Raw genomic sequence first — 24,395 nt, 5'->3', positions numbered from 1 at the left:
GTTTAATCAGCCCTATTGATACAAGGCATACTATGGAGAGCAAATAAATGTATGGAATTATGCAGCTTGGATAGTTCATTGGAATTAAAATGTTCCTTAAAGTAGTCCTTTTTAAACATCACTAGTAACTGTAGGCTGTCTGCTCTGGGTCCCTGACAGTTTGCTTCAATAGAAGCAGCTCCTTAGAGTATCTTTATGTCTTTGTTCAGTTACAAAATACATTGCATTTATAATAAAAACAGAAAAGGATGGCATTTCTATACACAATACAGTTAAGTGGGTGACTGGGATTGCAGCCAACTTCAGCAGCAATACTACAGTGTAAATGAGATGTGCTAAATGCTGCCTCGAGATGTGGTTTTCTTTCATATCACCAGACACTGCTGGACGTGACAGGCTGACATGTTTTTCTGGTTGTAGGGGAGTGGGAGAGGTGGGGGGGGGAGGCTCACATTCAGGGCAATTGCTGCCTCTCACAGGTCATTCCACCAACATTGGGCAAGGAAGTAGCTAATGAAATCAGTCAAGTCCCAGCCAGCTTTTTTAGGGATTCGTTGCAAACCGAAATATTGCCTGCAAATTGCGGAAGGGCATCCCAGTGCCAGTCTTCAACAAGGAAGCATAAAGATAAACCTGAGAATTACAGGCCAACGAGCCGGATATGGGTAGTAGGTAAAAGATTAGATGGCATCTTGAGGAAGGAATAATGAAGCACCTAGGAAAATAAGGACCAATAAAAGGGAGTCAACTTTGCTTTATGGAAAGAAGTGGAGATGCCGGTGATGGACTGGGGTGGACAAATGTAAGGAATCTTACAACACCAGGTTATAGTCCAACAAATTTATTTTAAAATCACAAGCTTTCGGAGATTATCTCCTTCGTCAGATGAATGAATGAAAAGGTTCTCAAATCGCATATCTTATACGATGTTGGGACAGCATCACACCAATCAAAAGGTGTCGTTGTTATTCAAACAGGCCAGTCACGGAGAACAGCACGTCCCAGTACACTCGATATACATTGTGTCTTTTACACAGGCAGGCAGAAAGAAACTCAAAATGGCAGAGAGAGAGAGAGAGAATTTTAAAAAACATATAAATTTTTTCCCCCGGGTAAGCGTTCTCCAAGGCGGCCTTCGAGACACACGACAACGCAAAATCGTCGAGCAGAAGTTGATAGCCAAGTTCCGCACCCATGAGGACGGCCTCAACCGGGATCTTGGGTTCATGTCACGCTACACGTAACCCCACCAGCAAAAAGGGGGAAAAAATTTGTATGTTTTTTAAAATTCTCTCTCTCTCTCTCTCTCTCTGCCATTTTGAGTTTCTTTCTGCCTGCCTGTGTAAAAGACACAATGTATATCGAGTGTACTGGGACGTGCTGTTCTCCGTGACTGGCCTGTTTGAATAACAATGACACCTTTTGATTGGTGTGATGCTGTCCCAACATCGTATAAGATATGCGATTTGAGAACCTTTTCATTCATTCATCTGACGAAGGAGATAATCTCCGAAAGCTTGTGATTTTAAAATAAATTTGTTGGACTATAACCTGGTGTTGTAAGATTCCTTACATTTATGGAAAGAAGGTCATGTCTGACATTCCTTGAGGAGATAATGGACCTAGTGGGTAAGGTGAACTTATTGGATATTATATATATCATATTTTAATAAAGCTTTTTGTCCACAATGTCTGAAGGCATGAGATATGGTGAACCTTCTGGAGTGGATAATAAATTGACTCAAACAGCTAAGAGTTGCTGTATATGCAGCCCCATCAGAATGGAAGAAGGTGATTAGTGACGTGCCTCAGAGGTCGGTCTTGGGGCCATTACTGTTTATATTGTACATAAACGATTTGAGCATGGGACTGAAACAATGTTGTCTAAGTTTGCTGACATTAAAAACTTGGAGGAGCTGGCTGCAAATAACAAGGAACAAACACAGAGGAATTCGGATAGATTGGGGAATTGGGCCGACAAGTGGCAAATGTTGTTCAATATGGACAAATACAAGGTGATGAGATTGAGAAAGAGGAATAGGCAGCGTGAAAAAGAAAAAGTTAAAGGGGTATGGGGATGGGCAAATGAATGGGACGAAGTAAATAGCTCTTTCAGAGGGTTAGCACAGTCACGGTTGTCCAAATAGTCTTCCCCTGTGCTGTAACCTTCCATGGCTCTATAGGATTATAAAAAGTGAACAATAATAGACTGTAGGCTGCAAAACATGTGAGGGATCTGAGGATATTGATGGGTAACTCACTGAAATCACCACTATTGTCTGTGATAACAGTGAACAATCCAAACAAAATCTTGGTGTTTTGAAATTAAATCAAAGGGGTTAAGAGTGAGAACCGTTTTGGCCCTAGTTTGAAAACTGTTCACAATCCTGGTCAACATACTACAGTCGGGATGGTCTGGTTTTGGAGAAAATATAAATTATGGCATTAGGCACCTGAGCTACAAGGGGAGATTAAATAAGGTGGGGACATTTATACATGTTTATACAAAAAAGGGTGTAAGGATAAACCCAGCAACTATAGGCCAGTTTAACCTCGGTGGTAGGGAAACTTTGGGAAACGATAATCTGGGACAGAGTTAACAGTCACTTGGATGAGTGTGGATTGATTGGGAAAACCAGCACGGATTTGTAAAAGACAAATCGTTTTTAACTAACTTGATAGAGTTTTTTGATGAGGTAACAGAGAGGGTAGAAGACGACAATGCAGTTGATGTGGTGTATATGGACTTTCAAAAGGCATTTGATAAAGTGCCGCATGGTAGACTTATCATCAAGATTGTGGCCCATGGAATAAAGGGGGCAGTAGCAACATGGATACAGAATTGGCTAAGTGAGAGGAAACAGAGAGTAGTGGTGAACGGTTGTTTTTCGGACTGGAGGGAGGTGTACAGTGGTGTTCCCCAGGGGTCAGTACTGGGACCACTGCTTTTCTTGATATATATTAATGACTTGGCAAAATTTCAAAATTTGCTGTTGACACAAAACTCGGAAGGGTAGTAAACGGTGAGGAGGATAGTGATAGACTTCAAGAGGATATAGACAGACTGCTGGCATGGGCGGACACGGGGCAGATAAAATTTAACGCAGAAAAATGCGAAGTGATACATTTCGGTAGGAAGAACGAGGAGAGGTAATATAAACTAGAGGGCACAATTCTAAAAGGGATACAAGAACAGAGAGATCTGGGGGTATATGTGCACAAATCGTTGAAGGTGGCAGGGCAGGTTAAGAAAGCGGTTAAAAAAGCACATGGGATCCTGGGCTTTATAAATAGAGGCATAGAGTACAAAAGTAAGGAAGTCATGATGAACCTTTATAACACATTGGTTCAACCACAACTGGAGTATTGTGTCCAGTTCTGGGCACCACACTTTAGGAAAGATGTGAAGGCCTAAGAGAGGGTGCAGAAGAGATTTACTAGAATGATTCCAGGGATGAGGGACTTTAGTTACGTGGATAGACTGGAGAAGCTGGGGTTGTTCTCCTTGGAAGAGAGAAGGTTTGATCGAAGTATTCAAAATCATGAGGGGTCGAGACAGAGTAGATAGGGAGAAACTGTTCCCATTGGCGGAAGGGTCAAGAACCAGAGGACATAGATTTAAGGTGTTTGGCAAAAGAACGAAAGGTGACATGAGGAGAAATGTTTTTACACAGCGAGTGGTTATGATCTGGAATGCACTGTCTGAGGGGGTGGTGGAGGCAGATTCAATCATGGCCTTCAAAATGGAACTGGATAAGTACTTGAAAGTAAAAAATTTACAGGGCTATGGGGATAGGGCGGGGGAATGGGACTAGCTGGATTGCTCTTGCATAGAGCCAGCATGGACTCAATGGGCTGAATGGCCTCCTTCCATGCTGTAACCTTTCAATGATTCTATACTGGAGAAAAGAAACCTCAGGGGAGGCTTTAATCAAAGTTTTCAAGATTCTTGGGAACATATATAATGATAATATAATTTTAAAAATTATTTTATCAAAGAATCTTGAATATACATATATATATATATATATCTACACACATAAAAACTAAACCTGAATAAATTGTTTCACTGGACCATACACTCTAAGCAAGTGGCACTGACTCAGCTCAGAAGAAAGAAAGTGAGCTGAAGGTTTGAATTTAACGATTTCTCACACAAGATGGTGAATATGTGGAAAAGGCTGACTGGGAAGAGAGTAGAGCTGGACACGGTGTCAGCAAATTCGAGAGGGAGCTGGACACGGTGTCAGCAAATTCGAGAGGGAGCTGGACACGGTGTCAGCAAATTCGAGAGGGAGCTGGACACGGTGTCAGCAAATTCGAGAGGGAGCTGGACACGGTGTCAGCAAATTCGAGAGGGAGCTGGACACGGTGTCAGCAAATTCGAGAGGGAGCTGGACACGGTGTCGAGTGGGAGCTGGACACGGTGTCAGCAAATTCGAGAGGGAGCTGGACAGATTTTTGGGGGAAAGAGGCAATTGAGAGATATAAGACCGAAAGTAGTGTGGTATTCATTTGAACTATGGAACCAGTCAGATGGATCACAGTAGCGTTTCCCAGTCCTGTACTTCCCTATTCCTCAGTGCTGCTGCTGCAATGCTATTCTGCTATACTTCAGGCCAGATGAACAAGTGTTGTGATTTGCAAATTTTTAACACCGGTACATCCACAAGGTTGCCCATGCACAGTTGTTTTAGTGTTCCAGCTAACACTCTGAAAGCCATATTGCAATGTAAACAGGGCAAATTCCAAAGCAGCGGCAGCCAACACATACAGAACCACTTCTATTTGAAGTGGTTTTGTATAATATAAACTTGCCAAAAAATTTCTCCTCAAGGGAAATAGCACTTACAGTTTGTAGATTAAATTATACAACATGTCTGGAGTGCAGACCAGTGAATTACACTCAACGGCCGCTGCCTTTATCCAGCAACCATTGGTATTACTTTTTTTATTCAAACTGTTAGGATAGGGAGTTTAATTTTTCATGAACTATTCAAACCTGATGTGTTTTCTTTCTGTTCATTTTGATCTTTTATTTAATTTTTTTCCAAACAGCTTAAAATGATTTGCCCTAAAAGCTTAAAACCTGAAGGAAGGAGACTCCACGCATGAAATAGTTAATTTTCAGTGCCAGAGAGATTGATTGGCAATAATTAACAGTTATCTCATCATTAAAAGCGTACTTATGCTACTAATTACTAACCTTAAATATTTGCGGCAGGTTTAATTCATATCTGCCGTGCAAATATAGCAACTTCACGACATTCAATGTGTGTCAATGGTGAGGCAGGCAGAGAAATGTTGTTTTCGTGAAGCTAACATTGGAGCAGCACAAATTGGACACCACCTTTTGGATATTTGGATTTAACCACGCTCCTCGCCTGAAGTTGCTGTACCATTTACGCATAAATAACGGCGAGCGCCATTAGCCTCACTGTTATTTTGACAGCAAATTCTGTCCCATTGGGATTTTTCCCTTTCAATTTTGACTGATCCAATATTATGCAGATCACCTGCAAACTTTCACATTATATTCACAACACCAACTTCAGCCAATATTGACAAAGGACTGAGGGGGACAAGCTCCTCTGTTTGCCACTCGTGCTGAAAATGTAACCACAAGCAGAACAGCAACAACCTGCATTTCAATAGCATTCCCGCATCTCTTTCTGTACACAGGGAATGCTATAGGAAAGGTGCAGGAATGAAGGGGATGGCATGGAAGAAGTTAGGAGGTTGTGCTAAAAGCAGGATCAGAGGAGGTTTTTTTTTTAAAGAAGGTTTTTTAAACAGGAGGCAATGTGGAGGGATAAAGGTTATGATTGAGGCACAAATAACTAACGGAGGAAATCATCCTCCAAGTAAATAAAAAATATATAATGGCATAAAAAGACTTTTTTTTTAATACTCAAATCTTTTGTAGAAATGAGGTACACACCAGAGAGCAGTGGTATGCAGACAATAAGCCACCCACATCATGCCTGACATCATTGTTTTGTCCTATTCAAGAGAGGAGGGAGAGTGAAAACAGAACTACAGGCCAGTTAGCCTGATATCAGTCGTCGGAAAAATGCTGGAATCCATTATTAAAGAAGTGATAACAGGGCACTTAGAAAATCATAATATGATTAGGCAGAGTCAGCATAGTTTTATGAAAGGGAAATTGTGTTTAACAAATCTATTAGAGTTTTTTGAGGATGTAACTAGCAGGGTAGATAAAGGGGAACCAGTAGATGTAATATATTTGGATTTTCAAAAAGCATTCGGTAAGGTGCCACATAAAATGTTGTTACACAAGATAAGGGCTCATGGGGTTGGGGGTAATATATTAGCATGGATAGAGGATTGGTTAACAGACAGAAAACAGAGAGTAGGGATAAATGGGTCATTTTCAGGTTGGCAGGCTGTTACTAGTGGGGTGCCACAAGGATCAATGCTGGGGCCTCAGCTATTTACAATCTTTATTAATGACTTAGATGAACGGACCGGGTGTAATGTATCCAAGTTTGCTAATGATACAAAGCTAGGTGGGAAGGTAAGCTGTGAGGAGGACACAAAGAGTCTGCAAAGGGATATCAACAGATTAAGTGAGTGGGCGAGACAGTGGCAGATTGAGTATAACGTGGGGAAATGTGAGGTTATTCACTTTGGTAGGAAGAGTAGAAAAACAGAATATTTTTAAAAGTTGAGAAACTATTAAATGTTGGTGTTCAGAGGGTCTTGGGTGTCCTGGTATATGAAACATGCAGGTACAGCAAGAAATTAGGAAGGCAAATGGTATGTTGGCATTTATTGCAAGGGAGTTGGAGTACAAGAGTAAGGAATGCTTGCTGCAATTGTACAGGACTTTGGTGAGACCACACCTTCACTGTGTGAAGTTTTGGTCTCCTTACCTAAGGAAGGATATACTTGCCTTAGAGGCGGTGCAACGAAGGTTCACTAGATTGATTCCTGGGATGAGAGGGTTAGCCTACGAAGAGAGATTGAGTAGAATGGGCACATGGGAACAACACCACCTGCACGTTCCCCTCCAAGTCACACATCATCCCTACTTGGAAATATATCGCCGTTCCTTCATCGTTGCTGGGTCAAAATCTTGGAACTCCCTTCCTAACAGCACTGTGGAAGAACTTTCATCACGCGGACTGCAGCGGTTCAAGAAGGCGGCTCACCACCAGCTTCTCAAGGGCAATTAGGGATGGACAAGAAATGCTGGCCTTGCCAGTGACGCCCACATCCCATGAACGAATAAAAAAAAATACTCTCTGGAGTTTAGAAGAATGAGAGGCGATCGTATTGAAACATATAAGATTATGAGAGGGATTGACAGGGTAGATGCTGAGAGCATGTTTCCCCTAGCTGGAGAGTCTAGAACTAGGGGACATAGTCTCAGGATAAGGGGGTCAGACATTTAGGACTGAGATGAGGAGAAATTTCTTCACTCAGAGGGTTGTGAACATTTGGAATTCTCTACCCCAGAGGGCTGTGAATGCTCAGTCATTGAGTATATTCAAGGCTGAGATAGATAGATTTTTGGACTCTAGGGGAATCAAGGGATATGGGGATTGGGCAGGAAAGTGGAGTTGAGGTTGAAGATCAGCCATGATCTTATTGAATGGCAGAGCAGGCTTGAGGGGCCGAATGGCCTACTCCTGCTCCTATTTCTTATATTCTTATGTTCTGTGTGCTCATTAGTTGTGAGGTCAATGAATTGTGTCTTTTCTGTAAAGTATGTGTATCCTCTATGTAATCCACTAAGCACAGAGATTAGCAATAATACTATTTCATGTTTTCTGTCAGTCAATATTGAAACAGCTGGAGGGATAAAAGTATCCATCTGCCCTCCGGTTTGTGAAATTGGTGAGAGGATTGTCTGCAAAGTGAGATGGATTTAACAGGCCAGATCCCAGTCACACTGTCTGGAATAAGATTTTTTTTTTGTCTGCAATAACTTCCTATGCTTCAAAATCCAGCAGAGAAAATACAGTTTCTAAAGAGATGCGTTTCCCCCATCACAAAAGGCTGCTGAGTATAACTGTCAGTTTAGTAAAGCTTTCTTTATTATGAAATGCACGTGTTTGACATTAATTGACAGGTAGAACGAATGGAAAATAGAAAACCTGCCCAAAAGTCTGAGGTTACATTTCAACATCTCATTTGTAAAGTGACAGAAATAACAGCTGGTGACGGTCAGCATATTTTTCTCATCAAAGTGCAAAGGCAGTTGAACCTCGCTAGGGGATCTGACCTGTTATTCCAGAGGCCCTTGGTGGAGGGCCGGCCAGGCCTATACCTCTGACCTGACCTCTCCCCTTAAGCTCGCCCAGAGCTCCAGCACTGATTGTGTGTTGTCGCTATCACAGCACAAAAACCTGCCCATCACTAAAGATTTTCCATCTTTTGGATGAGAAATTAAATCAGGTGGATATAAAAGATCGCGTGGCACTAATTCAAAGAGCAGGGGAGGTCTTCCCGAATGTCCTGATCAACCAACATCAATAAAACATGATCATCTGATCATTACCACATTTATGTTTGTGGGACCTTGCTGTGTGCAAATTGGCTGCCGCGTTTCCTACTATTACAAGAGTGGCTACATTTCAAAAGTATTTAATTGGCTGTAAAGCGCTTTGGGACATCCTGAGGTCGTGAATGACGCAAGGTTTTTCTTTCCTTTCTTTGACCACCATATTTTAGCCAGTTTTGGGATCCTCCATGAAGTTTGTTTTTGGTTCAGTCGTACATTTTCTGCTCTGCCTCCCCCACCCCCACCCCCCCCCCCCCTACCCCACTCATCTGCGTAAAGCGGTCGGACAACCCACTGACTTGCCTAACTAACTTTCAGCATCCATCAGCTGGCAGGAGGCATCACTTTTTTTGCCCTGAGGGACACATCAAATTTCTGTGACACTGAACCTCCCACCTAGTAGAATCACTGCGAATTAACCAATTTCATCAGAACTGAACCAAAAAGACAACAGCAAGCTTCTGAAAAACTGGATTCCCTTTTTTAAAAAAAATTAGTCTCAGAAATGACAATGATGTGAAATGTAATAATTTTCCCCTTTTAAAAGTCAGTGACAGGTGTAACAAGCGTTGGATCGAATGTGGAGCCACCATCTCAGAAAAGAGCACCCCCTACTGCAACATATGAATCTCACTTTGACTATGCTGGTGGCTTCAGTGAGATTCCCCAACTGGTGTAAAAGTAGTAGTAGTTATGGGCTGTGGACTTAGGAACTGGATTGAAACTGTGCCCCCATCTCATTTCAGTTAGAACTATAAACAGCTGCTAGAGAGAGAGAGAGAAAAATAGACCTTCATCCCATCTGTCCACCAGGCTGGATTTAAAGCCAGATTTCCACGAGGTGAAAGGACAGTGGTCTAATTATCCATGCCACCCAGTTCCCTGTGAACGAAGCAAAATATGCATTGCGCCAACACCATCCGGCTCTAATGATGCTTTTAACCCCGATTAACACAGCACCTTCTGTTCTCTCACCAGTGGCCGTTGATTCCCATTCAACTCGGCTTTGCAGGTGAGGTGACAAACTTGGTGAACTGTACCACAAACTAAAAGTACTCGAAAGGACGAACTTTTTTTTAAAGAAAGGCGTAAGATTTTAAATTATTTATTGGGATCACAAACGCTCGCTTTACTTCGCGTAGAAATCTGCTTAGAACAAAATTCCTTACGCACAAGAACTGTGCAATCCATGGCAACTGCTCCCAAAAGTTGAATTCACAAACTCGTGCTATCCTTTGCATGTTTCTAGTGTTTGCTGGCATCTGCATTCCTCGGTTAATTCATTTGAGCTGGTATCATATTTCTGCCCAGACGTCCCCTCAGCACTATTGTGGTGAACCATGACTTTTACAGCAGGCTAGAGGAAATCGACTGTCCATGTGCTGTCATTCCCAATAAAATGCAGCAAGACTTTTGCCTCACTCTCTGCACTTGTGCGATTGCCATTCAACCAATAGAAAGTCATTTTTGAATAAATTAGCAGAGGAGACTTGCTTTCTATTAGTAACAAAAAAGGCGAATGCAGCACCGCTTAAAGGTCCTTTCTCTATTTAGCTGTACCATTTTGAAGTGTCTGAGTCAATTGTTACTCCAGAATTATTCAAAATATCATCAGATTTCAACTCATATAAACGTCCTTCTTTATATAAGAATGTATTTTAAAATAAATCCCCGCTAGCCAATACAGAGTAACAATAACAAAAGTTCATGAGAACTTGGTTGATCAAATGATATTTGTGGAGTGTTAGGGAGGAAGCCTAAACTCCTAGAACAGCAATTCCCCAAAAATTCTACGGAACATCTGTAATGTGGGTCGATGATGTCAATTACCACAGGTCCTTAAAATCTGCTCAATGCAAATTCTAGTAATTAGTCTTTTCTTAATTTATAATCAAATTATATGTTGGGTCGTTGGTGACATTATGACAAAAAATTGTTTTAGGATCAGGAAACGCCCAGTAGGCTTGATAAACCTGTCCCTTTTTGATATATCAACTCCACCTCACCACCTTCTCACCATGTCCATCTCCCCCTCTGCATGCTGGGCACTAGTATCCCTTTGAATAGAGCCAAAGGAACCAGGGTGCTGGGGAATGTGATAGATGAGAATATGTGTGTGTGTGTGTGTGTGTGTGTGTGTAAGAGAGTGTTTGTGTGAGTGTAAGAGTGTCTGTGTGTGCATGTGTATGTGTGTGTAAGAGAGTGTCTGTGTGTGTATGTGTGTGTAAGAGAGTGTCTGTGTGTGTATGTGTGTGTAAGAGTGTCTGTGTGTGTGTATGTGTAAGAGAGAGTGTCTATGTGTGTATGTGTGTGTAAGAGAGTGTCTGTGTATGTGTGTGATGTGGAGATGCCGGTGATGGACTGGGGTTGACAAATGTAAGGAATTTTACAACACCAGGTTATAGTCCAACTGTTTTATCAAATAAAACGGTTGGACTATAACATGGTGTTGTAAGATTCCTTAAATGTGTATGTGTGTGTAAGAGAGAGTGTCTGTGTGAGTATGTGTGTGTAAGAGAGTGTCTGTGTGTGTGTAAGAGAGTGTCTGTGTGTGTGTGTGTAAGAGAGTGTCTGTGTGTGTGTAAGAGAGAGTGTCTGTGTGTGTGTGTAAGAGAGAGTGTCTGTGTGTGTGTGTGTAAGAGAGAGTGTCTGTGTGTGCGTGTAAGAGAGAGTGTCTGTGTGTGTGTGTAAGAGAGTGTCTGTGTGTGCATGTGCGTGTAAGAGAGCGTGTCTGTGTGTGCATGTGTGTAAGAGTGTCTGTGTGTGTGTAAGAGAGAGTGTCTGTGTGTGCATGTGCGTGTAAGAGAGCGTGTCTGTGTGTGCATGTGTGTAAGAGTGTCTGTGTGTGTGTAAGAGAGTGTCTGTGTGCGTGTAAGAGAGTGTCTGTGTGTGCATGTGCGTGTAAGAGAGTGTGTGTGTAAGAGAGTGTCTGTGTATGTGTGTAAGAGAGTGTCTGTCTGTGTATGTGTGTGTAAGAGAGTGTCTGTGTATGTGTGTAAGAGAGTGTCTGTCTGTGTATGTGTGTGTAAGAGAGTGTCTGTGTATGTGTGTGTAAGAGAGTGTCTGTCTGTGTATGTGTGTGTAAGAGAGTGTCTGTCTGTGTATGTGTGTGTAAGAGAGTGTCTGTGTACGTGTGTGTAAGAGAGAGTGTCTGTGTGTGAGTAAGATTGTGTGTGAGGGTGTATGAGAATGTGTGCGCAAGAGTGTCTGTGTGAGTGTATGTGCGTGTAAGATTGTCTGTGTGCGTGTATGTGTGTAAGAGAATGTGTGAGCATGTGTGTGTAAGAGAGTCTATGTGAGTGTGTGTGAGTAAGAGAGTGTGTCTGTGTGAAAGAGAGAATGCCTGTGAGTGTGTGTGGTCTAAAGGAGGCCACTGGAGTCTCTGTTCGGAAATAGTGAGGATCGAAACCTCTGCAATGAACAAAACGGATAGTCATTTTCACCCACATGTTTCCAACCACAGTATGTTATTTTACAATTGGGAATTGAGTTACAACCAGCGACGAGAAACGTAGATAGGGAAATCCTGGAATCAGATCCCAGTTAATTAAACCTTATCTACTTCCTCGAGAAATCATTGGAATAAAGCTGGGACAACAATTTCCTCAAGCCGCATCCGCCGTTAAGGAACGAGCCATGTGCTGAGAGAGGCTGTAAAAATGCTTTAAAACTGATGGCTTTTATCTCGAGTTGAATGGATGGGCTGCACTCCATAATGACTGTATTGTTCTGGCTAAACGGGAGTCAAACTCTGCAAACATCGTCTGTTGTCTCGGGAGGTGCTAAGAAAAAAGTGTCTCCCTATCCGTTTTTTTCAGGACAGTAAATTATGTAAATCCCTCTGCTCTTCAGCCAGTAGTGGTAATAAACTTGAGTGTAAACACGCCAGTTAAAGAGAGGGTGTTGCTTGTGAACCAAACGGGTCTTAGAGAAAAAGAGAAGCGGTTTTGGAATGAAATCATGTGAACGATTCATAGAATTGTCCTGAATTATCTTCAAGGTCTCCTTAGAGCAGAGGAGGTTGAGAGGAGATTTGATAGAAGTGTTCAAAATCATGAAGGGTTTAGATAAAGTAAATAAAGAAAAACTGTTCCCATTGGCGGAAGGGTCGAGATCCAGAGGACACAGTAAAATTTAAGATGATTGGCAAAGGTACCAAAGGCGACATGAAGAAAAACTTTTTTTTTTCCACAGCAAGTGGTTATGATCTGGAATGTGCTGCCTGAAAGAGTGGTGGAAGCAGATTCAATCTTGGCTTTCAAAAACGAATTGGATAAATGCTTTAAGGAAAAAAATTGCAGGGATACGTGGACAGAACGGGGGAATGGGACTAACTGGATTGCTCTTACAAAGAGCCAGCATGGGCTGAATGGGCTGAATGGCCTCCTTCTGTGCTGTAACCATTCTATGATTCTAGGTTTGTGAGCTTTCGCAAAGAAAAAAATTAATTGAAGGCTCGGCAGAACCGGACCCCAAAATACAAGTACATATGCTGCAACAATATTCATCGGAGGCCCCAACTGTAAAGCGAACAAATTGCAGAGTGCTATTTTCAAAACATGGGAAAAGCAGGAAGCTTGTGTAAATAAAAGCAGGGATTTGCCTTATACAGGTACTGGGTCTAATTATAAAGTGAAGGGACAGCAGAATGCCAGCTGTAGAAATAGAGCTTGATTTACTCCGAGTAAACCAGCAGCCCCATTGTCTTCCAACTCAGAGTCGGAGTGGTTTCTTGCTGAAGCTGGAGTTATAGGAACATAGGAACATAAGTAAGCCATTCAGCCCCTTGTGCCTGCTCTGCCATTTGATAAGATCATGGCTGATCTGTGATCTAACTCCATCTACCTGCCTTTGGCCCATATCCCTTAATACCTAGACTACCTTATCTAGAGTCTTCTCCCAGAATGCAAAATGAACTGTGAAAGTGCAGATGTTGCGTTGAGTAGAGACATTGTGTTAAATCCAACAGATGACAGGCCCTACTACATGCTGCTGGAATTGTTTTCTATTAGTCAATCGTGCACCACTGTCATCCACACTATAGTGCAGGGAAGTATATTTGAAAAAGTGCCGCACATGTAATTACGGATGTCCCTCTGAACATTTTACCAAACCAATGGAAGGCCGAACAGGCTGGGTTCTTTTCTCTAGAAAAGAGAAGACTGAGGGATGAGCTAATAGAGCTCCTTAAAATTGTTAAAGGGTTTGATAGGGTAGACATAAGAACATACAAAATTGACGGGCAGGAAAAGACAAGCCTGCCCCACACTATGATGGCTGGACCATCATGGCTAAACACTTCTTCCCACCCCACCCCCCCCCAACTTCCCACCCACCCCACAGCCATATAATCTCCTAGAGAAGAGGCATAGAGAAGATGTTTCCACTTGTGGGTAAGTCCAAAACTGGGGGTCATAAATATGATAGTCACTAATAAATGCAATGGGGAATTCAGGAGAATCCTTCACCCAGAGTGTGGTTAAAATGTGTAAACCGCTACCACATGGAGCAGTTGAGATGAATAGCATCAATGCATTTAAGGGGAAGCTAGATAAGTACATAAGGGAGAAAGGAATATAAGGAGACAATAATCTAGGACAAAATTAATTGGCACTTGGAAAAGTACGGGCTAATAAATAAAAGTCAGCATGGATTAGTTAAAGGAAAATGGTGTTTGACTAACTTGATTGAGTTCTTTGATGAAGTAACAGAGAGGATTGATGAGGGTAGTGTGGTTGATGTATATATGGATTTTCAAAAGGCATTTGATAATGTACCACATAATAGACTTGTTAGCAAAATTAAAGCCCATGGGATTAAAGGGACAGTGGCAGTGTGGATACAAAATTGGCTAAGGGACAGAAAGCAGAGAGAAGTGGTGAAGGGTTGTTTTTCAGACTGGAGGGAAGTATACAGTGATGTTCCCTGGGGGCAAGTATCAGGACCGCTGCTTTTTTTTCATACATATTAATGACCTGGACTTGGGTAGACAGGGTATAATTTCAAAGTTTGCAGATGACATGAAACTCAGAAAAGTAGTAAACAATGTGGAGGATAATAACAGACTGATAAATGGGCAGACACATGGCAGATGAAATTCAACGCAGAGAAATGTGGTGATATATTTTGGTAGGAAGAATGAGGAGAGGCAATATAAACTAAATGGTACATTTTAAAGGGGGTCCAGGAACAGAGAGACGTGGGGGTGCACATATTCAAATCTTTGAAGGTGACAGGACAAGTTGAGAAGGCTGTTAAAAATGTGTATGGGATCAATATTAATAGAGACATACAGTACAAAAGCAAGGAAGTTATGCTAAACCTTTATAAAATGCTAGTTAGGCCTCAGCTGGAGTATTGTGTTCAATTCTGGGCACCACACTTTAGGAAGAATGTTAAAGCCTTATAGATGGTAGGGAAGAGATTTACTAGAATGGTACCAGGGATGAGGGACTTCAGTTCTGTGGAGAGACTGGAGAAGCTGGGATTGTTCTCCTTAGAACTAAGAAGGTTAAGGGGAGATTTGATAGAGGTGTTCAAGATCATGAAGGGTTTTCATAGAATAAATAAGGAGAAACTGTTTCCAGTGGTAGAATGATAGGTAACCAGAGGACACAGATTTAAGGTGATCGGCAAAAGAGCCAGATGGGACATGAGGAAACTTTTTTCTTACGCAGCGAGTTGTAATGATCTGAAATGCACTGCCTGAAAGGGCGGTGGAAGCAGATTTAATAGTAACTTTCAAAAGGCAATTGGATAAATACTTGAAGGGAAACAATTTACAGGGCTTTGGGGAAAGAGCAGGGGAATGGGACTAATTGGATAGCTCTTTCAAAGAGCCAGCACAGGCAGGATGGGCCAAATAGCCTCCTCTCTTACTGTACCTATTATGATTCTATGATATATAGATAGGGCGAGATGAAGAGGGGTCCGAGGTGACTGGTGTGGAGCATAAACATCGGCACAGACCAGTTGGGCCGAATGGCCTGTTCCTGTGCTTTAAATTCTATGTAATTCTATGTAAAAGCAACATAATACAAGTATAACACGCGGGAATATCATCTTATTAAGTCACACTGTGCAATCCGCCCAACGCATTTCGTTTGCTCAGTTGAGGTGGGAAAATTGAGAATTAAACACACTTTCAGCAGCAGCACTAACTTGGCTCCAGATGGAGCCTTTATAAAGAATTCGGATTTGTAATCATTGGTCATGGAAGACGGCGCTATGCGGGGAGTTTCTCTGGTAAACGATCACAGAATATCACAACACAGGCTTGCTTCACCCTAAAGTTAACATTGTTTTCTGATTTATGTAGTTTTACTCACGTGTAACAGTGGGGCATTTGCTAATATTTGTTTCAGATACAATTCCAAACAACATTAATTCAATTTACATCTAGAACTCCAAATATTCCAAAGGAAAACAGATTTCCCTCCAACGGATCGTTAGGACTCTCGTTGTGTGCGCGTATTTGCGTGTGTGTATATCTGTTTGTATGTGTATTTGCCTGTCTATATGTGTGTGCGTGTATTTGTCTGTGTATGTGTGTGAGCGTTTGTATGTATGAGTGTATGTATTTATGGTCTGTATGTGTGTATATGTATGAGTGTATATGTGTTTATGGTCTGAATGTGTGTGTGTATGTGAGTATTTGTCTGTGTGTATATGTGTGAGTGTATATGTGTTTATGGTCTGTTTGTGTGTGTTTGTGTGTAGTGCCCTTTTCTTAGAGCTTTATCGCTCCCCAGCCATCAAAAAATTGTCAGGATAAACACGTTTCTTTACCTGCCGGGTAACATCCTCATCTCAACTAATGTGCAGCTCCGTGAGCCCAATGATCTTCCCCCTTCACCCTTTTGTCCCGTTAATTGTCCCCCAATGCCCCGACATATTCCCGGGCGGGATCAGCACATCCTGCCACGTAGCACCCCGATCACCGGACACCAGGTCAATGGAGAATATTTAAAAGGGGCAGATTCAATCTCCCAAACCTGTTGTAGCAATACGATAAAAGCAGTCATCGGAATAAACACAGTTACTATTCTCTTGAACCTCTTAAAAATTACACATCAGCGAAGCAAATCAAAGTGTAAAAACGACACGCTAATGGCCACAAGAGGGGTAGATTTCATAACTCAAAGTAACTCGATCAGGCTGGTAAATACCTGTATCATTTGCACGAATGGATAACTCTGAGCCGAGCTGTGTACAAGTTACTGGGTTACAACGCCATCTAAACATAAATGGGCAAGGTTGGAGCGGAAAGGGCCATTCGGCCCTTTCCTTTAGGAACGCCCTCCCCTCAGATCATATTCGTCTAGTTTCAAGCCCCCGTCCCTCTATTCTCTTATATCAAGATTCGCTTCACAGCCCAACAAGCAGGCTTCAATTGTGCTTTAAACTCTACACAGATCATAGAATCATACTGCACAGGAGGAGGCCATTGGGCCCATCGTGCTTGTGCGGGCTCCCTGAAGGAGCGATCCAATTAGTCCCACTCCCCTGTTCTTTCCCCACAGCCCTGCATGTTTTTCCCTTTTTCAGTATATCTTCATTTCCCTCAGTGAAAGGAGTTGCAAAGTCCCACAGGAACTCCATCCAATTCCTCGGTCCCTCCCCAACTTTCCTGGGATTTCGAGTTGGAAATCATTTAGATTCCCGCCTGACCATATTGGGGAAAATCGTCAAATCATTCAACCTGCGTTCAGCCTTGTGGCATGTATCAAGACACCGGCTGGATAACTTAAGAGAATAGTTTTTAAAAACATTTTTCTGCCCGTCTATCTGAAGTTGAGTCCGAAATTACTGTTTGCGTCGCATTACGATATTCACAGGAGAAAAAAAAAACACCGCCGGTGTAGAACAAGTGCGAGTAGATCCAAAAACAGAATAGGATTGCTGTCAACACAAGTGCAAGAGTCCTTCCCTTCCCCCGTTGCAATAATGCCACCCATTCAATGCTTCCAAAGCACTGCTCCTCGTTATTTAACTAACAGACACCAGACACAGGATCTTGTTAGTATTCCGTGAAATGAATCATTATCATAAATGAAAACAAACTTCGGGGCTTAATTTTTCTGCCAAGATTTAAACATTCTCTACTGTTACCACGATAAATATACGGTACCAAATACAATCATATTTTACAACAAACTACTTCAAACTTGACCTCCCCTCCTCATTGATAATGAATCACAATGAAAATTAAGTTCCAATGTCTTGTTTTTCTTACAAGCTCTGCGGAAGTAGCCTCCAGTTATTGGCTGGAATTCTTCCTGCAAATTGAAATCGTTCAATTAAATAATTACTTTTAGTTATCTGTCAGTTTTGTTTAAACCAGATACAATGGGCAGACTGTGCAATCAACAAAAAATACAGAATTCACATCCGATGTTTATTTAACTTAGGAAATGTCGAATCAGTTCTAACTGCAGCCAACAGTAATTAAACAACTGCAGATAGATAGATAGATAGTGTGTGCTCGGACCTATCTTCATTAGAAATTCGCTTTCTTCCTTTTCAAATAATCGCAGTGTTTAACTTTCACTCAATGTTCACAGTTCTGTGACTGGGTGGAATGCGCTCTGTAGCTGTGTGCATGGGGTCAGCGTGGAATTCCAATATGGGGATCAATCTTTGCACACCAGATTCAATCCGAATTGCTTTCCATCTGTCCCATTATCCGCTTAGCTTCTTAAACGTGAACTGCTACTCGTTGTCGATATGAAGTGTTAACACGACACAGATATATTTGTCATTGTTCTGCAGGATAATCCCCGGTTTCTGATCAGTCAGAAAGTGTTACCTGTATTAAAATTCATCGTGTACTGGAAAGAAATTGCTAAAGAGTAGAGCTGTGGGAGGAGAGGAGTGGTAGCTCCGACTCAGGCTCAATGGGATCCTTCTGTGCTGAAATGACACTGATTCTACGTGCTGGTACAGGAAATAACAACTACAGCATCCCGGTGTGAAACTTATCCCTTACTTTCTTAATTTATTGAAGGCATCTGGATTTCATCATTGGAAAAATTACGACCAGTTGAGGGGGAAACAAAAATCGATGCCTGCGCTGCGTGCGGAGAGGCCAATCGATTTGTTTGTTTGCATTTCTATCGGGAATGCACAAGCCAGCGAAGGGTTACACGAGGGAGAGAAGCTCGGCTTTATCCGACCAGGAATGCAATTGTTTTCTCTGCCTTAAGGCTTGAGAACTGGAGGCAATCTAAATGATTTTTACACACTAGCTAGAACGCCCCCAACCCTCAGAAAGCCATTTGAGCAGTCTTCCCACTTTGGAAAGACGTCTCTGCTGGACGTAAGCGAGAAGAGGAAGGAGACAATTCTTAATCGGGTTAAATATTAGGAATCTTTGAAAAGTGTAACTTTTTTTTAGGCAGGAGTGGGGCCGAGACAGCATATATATTTCACACTCAAAAATCATTGAATTAACCCCAAGTCACTTGGAATTGTACGTAGAAAAGGAACTAAATGAAGTATTACTCTATCAACCAGATAGGAACACTCGGCAGATTCCCCGAAGCACAGAATAATTCAACCCCAGTCATTTGCCCAGTTAAAAACCCCAAGTGTACTCACCCCTTGCACCGTCTGAAAGCGCCGTGACTCCCAAAATCAAGAAAGCGAGTGGAAGAAATTCCATTTTCCCCATCCAAAGCAAAACAAAGCGAAATTCTTTCTTTATATTCTTCTCGTTTTCCAAGCTGAAAATAAATGAAAGGGGATTTTTTTTTCAGAAGTGAGCGAGGATATCAGCCACATACAGAATGACAGGGTTCACATATCGGGGGCAGGAATTGTTCTTACACTTCAGCCCGGCTACAGTGACGTTTTACGACACAATTCATCTTTCTGAACGTGTGCTAGTTTCACAAAGTTAGTCGTGTTTAATAAAATTGGGGAGGGGGGAGACGTACCCATCCTTATTCGCACCGGTACAGCAAGGACACAACTGTACCTGTCCATTGGGGGGGAGGGGGGGACCTGGGATTACATCTGTAACATCTGCTTTAAATGCAAAATTTTACTGAATGTTAAAGAAAATCGCAACATTTTTCGCTCCATATTTGATAACACCTTCACTTTCTTCAAAACCTTAGACTTAGTTCCTGGTTAACGCTCGGTGCCCCGGGGATACAAAACAAAGCAACGACTGCCGCCAACATGCCATGTAATTAGACAATTGTCATTAGTTACAAATTTGCACTAAAACACGTTACAAAGTAGGCGAAAGGATGGGCTCTTCAGGGGAAAAGAGATGGCCAGAGGCTGTACACATTGCCCACGTGCAGAACGGACTGCTCTGGTCGTTTCATTTTGGTCATTTCCAAAGATAATGCAACGGAGCATAGCACTTTTTGCTTTTGCAACATTTGGATTTTTTTAAATCTAAAGCAACTTAATCAATACATACAAAACACACATACATATATATATATTATACTGCAACTGGGTGCTGCTGCAGCGGCCTCTGTCTTATATAGTTTCAGGAATGGTCGGTAACACATTACTGTTTATACCGCTGATTACAAGCTGGCAACTCGAACACCCCCACCCCTTTCTTTAAAGCGGATCATTGGTAGACGCAGCCGCTATGGTAACTCTTATCAACAATTATCTGAACTAATCACGTCCACAGATACAGATCGCCCGCTCGCAGAGTCTGAAGGTAGTGAGTGAGTGAGGCTTGTGGCGGATGCTGCCTCCAAATGCTGGAATACGGACAATCACCAACTGATCCGCGTATTTTAAAAATTCAGTCGCAAGTGCGCGCTTGTGAACTGATGAGAAACCGATATTGAAACTGCATTGGTTCATTATCAGTACTTGGTTGGCTGCAAAGCGCTTTGGGACGTCCAGAGGTCGTGAAAGGCGCTAAATAAATGCAAATTCTTTCTTATTATAAATAAAGAAACCGGCCTGAACGGACATAAATAAACAAATCAACTTGGGGCAAGTCTATCCACCTCTCATTGCATTATCCTTATTTACTTCTTATTACGTACCTGTAATCTCCGATGTGTGAACTGGAACTATCCCGTGTTGCTTAAGACATGGACTTTCCATTTTATATTGTGCAGAAAAAAAATCAATCGCACGTATTTTAAATCCAGGGGCAACCCATACATGTGCTTGCCCCGTCAGTTGGTGCCAACGCTTCCGCACTGGCGTTGCGGAGGGAGAAATCAAACTTTGAACTTTAAGGAAAAGAACAGTCCTTTACTACAGCACACGAGGATCTCCGGCACACTCCAATTCTGATTTCGTTTTATTTTTACACTGTAAAGGTCAAGCCTCCTTCGCGCTCACAGCGATCTTTTTTTTTGTTGCAACGCAGCCAGAGAACTCTCTCTCTCTCTGTGTGTGTGTCTGGTGGAAAACGCTTATCAGTGGAGAAGGTAGGAAAAGGGCCCTGTAGATCGCTTCCAGTCAGTCAAAAAAAAATACCTGAATTCTCCGATTGGCAGCTCCTTCCCTTCTTCGCCTTTCAAGTTTTTTTTTTAAAGAAGGACAGCTGTAGGAGAGGGATTGCAACTTGAGCCTAAGCTTGCCAAAAAAAATGACCGCCAAGCAATCGATGTGCAGCATTACCAACTGTTCGAGTTTTCCGTCTCTCTCTCCCCCCCCCCCCCCCCCTTTTTCTCTCTCTCCAGTGTGTGTTTGTTTTAAAAAGAACCACGTCAAGTTGTAACCGAGAGGCCGGTCTTTGTGTTCCGCGAGTACAGGGAAAGGCAAACTTGGAGCCAATCAGGGGCCAGCTGTAACTGACAGGCACGCTGGGTCTGCGGCCGTCGATTAACGAACAGCCTTGTAAATATAAGCAAGAACAAGTTTATAAATCCGAAACAAAATAGAAAAAAGTGTTGATTAGAAATAAAATCTGTTTGTGAAACTTGTCATTTACAGGCCATTCAGCCCAACAGGTCTATGCTGGTGTTTATGCTCCACACGAGCCTCCTCCCTTCATCTCACCCTATGGACATGTCCTCACTCCCTCATATACTTATCTAGCTTCCCTTAAATGCATCTATGCTGTTTGCCTCAACTACTCCATGCAGTAGCGAGTCCCACATTCTCACCACTCCGAGTAAAGAAGTTTTTTTCCCGAATCCTTCTTGGGTTTATTAGTGATTATCTTATATTTATTGTCCCTAATTTTGAACTCCCCCACCAGTGGAAACATCTTCGTTATGTCTACCTTACCCGAACCCCTTCATAATTTTAAAGACCTTTATAAGTAAAAGAAGAGGCAGCTGTTTGACTTACATACACATACACACTCTACATTATAGCAATCTAACCTGGCTTTATTGAATATTAAAATATTATTTCCAAGGTTTTACGTTCACATGTATTTTACAAAGCTACCGTTGCACTTTTTCATTACACGGTGTTTGGGGGAAGGGGGGATACATTATGGTTTCTTGTATTTGGTTGTGCTCGTGTTGGTTTTAAAGATTACCCACCTGTCCCTAATATAACCTCCTCTTATTAATATCGCTGTCCCAGCAAACGTTTAACTATAATGGGCTTCTTCGAAAGAACCTCCCAGAGATCATTTTGACAATCGGGATGACTCTCTCCCCCCGCCTTATTTTAAATTACAGAAAGAAGAAAAGATAGAAATAAAAATCAAACCTTTAGTGCAGAAGGGGAAAGCCGGAGGGATAAAATGAATAACTCAGTTACAATTTAGTACTATATGTTGTACATCGCGGATTTTCTGTAGATTACAGCCCATATAAAGATGTATTGATCAATGCTGCGTTCATAGGAGTTTATTTACTTTGAGTAAAAAAAAATCTACTTCTAAAATACAGACAGTTAACTCTTTCAGTTCTGAATTTCCTTCGTACTGATCCTGACACTCAAGTCTTCTATACTGCTCACAAGGGTTGTTAATCCCCAACGTTTTAAATCTTGACAGGTGGAAGTAATAAAACGTAGAGTCCCTCGGAAAATAAATATATTATAAAAATATGTTTGGGAGTAAGCTAAGAATTTTAATCACAATTTTCATCTTTCCGCGGTTTGCGTTGTCCGAACAGCGCCAGTGAAACAAACTATAATGTTTAAGGTTTTCCCTGGAGGCATCTGTAACAAGGAGGCACAAGGGGGAGAGCTCAAGCATATCAGCAAAAACGTGTTCCGTAGCATAAGACCGCATCCTCAATAGCGACATTGCCTGAGACAAATATTTCAGCAGTGAATAAATGTGAACTTGCCAAATGTGTTAGATTTTCAGAATTGAAAAATAAAACACCAGACGGATATCTAGACAGTGACTAGAAAGACCCAGGCTGGAGTCCCAGTAACACCTGCTGAATCTGAGCAATCCATACATTTAATGTTAATTGTTGGCAGTCCGGCTCCTTTTTCGCTGGTACTGTTTCACAGGCAAAAGATAGGCTTGCTGATTTAATTGTGGAAACATTTAGTTTTATGAGTTTAATGGTTGCAAACCCACTGTTAATAGGACTGGCGAATGTGGTAGACTTAAGTAGAATTACACACGGAAAAAAGGCGCATTCAGAAAGAGCGAAGCGTTTGAGAAGCTGCCTACTGTTTAATAACATACATCGTTGCTATTTCGCATTCGCGTCCAGAAAAGTAACATTCTAGTTCAAAACACTGACACAATAGCACTTCAATCATTTGATTGCAGGAGGCTGCCATTCGCACTGGTGCCTGGCACCAAGAAATAAAAAAAAATCCCGTTATAAAATAACCACTGTAGCCTTTGTCAGTACAACCCGTAAAATTATGTAGAACAACCCCGGTTGAAGTCAAAGACATGGCATATTCCAGACAATCATATTGTACATAATACACTGCATGTTATCCGGTATATAACAGGTGCCAGTCTGTTATCATCTATATAATACTGCAGCCTGTGTACTCTCCGATATCTCCCAGATTAACCCGGTTCAATCGCTGTTACGATGGGTTAATACCTGAAAAATATTGCTTGTAACTAAAATATTTCATATGATCAAACAAAGAAATCTATTATATAGTTAATTATAATGTACGCAGCTATACTCCATGCATATAACAAGTTGTATAACATATAAGGTTATAGTATACACAATTATACTATATGGAGTTGAACATAATATATAACATGATAGTATATATGGTTATAGAATATACATTTAAATAAAATATATAAATGTATAAAGTTATAGTATACACAGTTATAGTAGATAGGATAAATATATATATAGTGACATAGTATTTAGATTTATAGTACAAGTATAATATTTATGGTTACAGTTAAAGTATGCGCAGTTATAATATAATATATAACGATATACTATAGTATAGTGAATATACTTATATGAGTTAAATATAGAATAAACAATTAAAGTATACACAGTTATAGTCTATGCATTTAGTATATTACATATACTATAGTACTGTATGTACAAGTTAGTCTGAATCTCCCTTCTACAGCTATCTAATGCGATGATGCTAGGTTGCTCGTTAATAACTGGTAGTTTTTATAATGATGGGATTTAGAATCGATAATCCTGTTGCTGACATCTTCACATTAAACAGGTCCTAGATCTGATGAAACAAACTTCAGTTTAATTAATCAAGATTAAACATTCGGCTTTTTACATTGTAAATGCGTCAAGAAGGTGCTTTAGATATAAATTTGGTTTCTAATATGTTATAATTCCGTTTAAATATAACAGTGTATGAACGTGATAAATAATAGTTATAGTAATAATCATAATCATAAATTGCTTCAGTCGGTAAATTTTCATAGCCTTTTTAAATAAAGAACTTTCTTTCAGTGGCCAGTGTTAGGTTTTTTTTTCAATCGCCATTGAACCGA

General features: G+C 41.3%; 1 protein-coding gene and 1 long non-coding RNA gene across 4 annotated transcripts in view; one reads left to right on the top strand and one right to left on the bottom strand.

The window, feature by feature from the left end:
• LOC137320704 (fibroblast growth factor receptor-like 1) overlaps window positions 1–21,188 on the bottom strand; it is a 293,983-nt gene extending 272,795 nt beyond the window's left edge. The window contains exons 1-2 of one of the 3 annotated variants that reach the window (XM_067982428.1): window positions 20,557–21,188; window positions 19,130–19,254 (exon numbers count right to left, since the gene is read on the bottom strand). In XM_067982428.1, the coding sequence (XP_067838529.1) occupies window positions 19,130–19,202 (73 nt within the window). In that variant the 5' untranslated portion in view covers window positions 19,203–19,254; window positions 20,557–21,188. Of the gene's footprint in view, window positions 1–19,129; window positions 19,255–19,977; window positions 20,132–20,556 lie in introns of those variants that run through there. The other 2 variants (XM_067982402.1, XM_067982409.1) reach the window with 2 other exon arrangements.
• The window catches only part of LOC137320722 (uncharacterized), a 35,445-nt gene continuing 31,173 nt past the window's right edge, over window positions 20,124–24,395 (top strand). The window contains exon 1 of the long non-coding RNA XR_010962629.1: window positions 20,124–20,949. This is a non-coding gene — a long non-coding RNA (uncharacterized lncRNA). The remainder of the gene's footprint in view (window positions 20,950–24,395) is intronic.

The sequence above is a fragment of the Heptranchias perlo genome, chromosome 1, assembly GCF_035084215.1.
Source record: "Heptranchias perlo isolate sHepPer1 chromosome 1, sHepPer1.hap1, whole genome shotgun sequence".
NCBI classification, from domain to species: domain Eukaryota; kingdom Metazoa; phylum Chordata; class Chondrichthyes; order Hexanchiformes; family Hexanchidae; genus Heptranchias; species Heptranchias perlo.
This window is presented reverse-complemented; position numbering and strand designations above follow the sequence as displayed.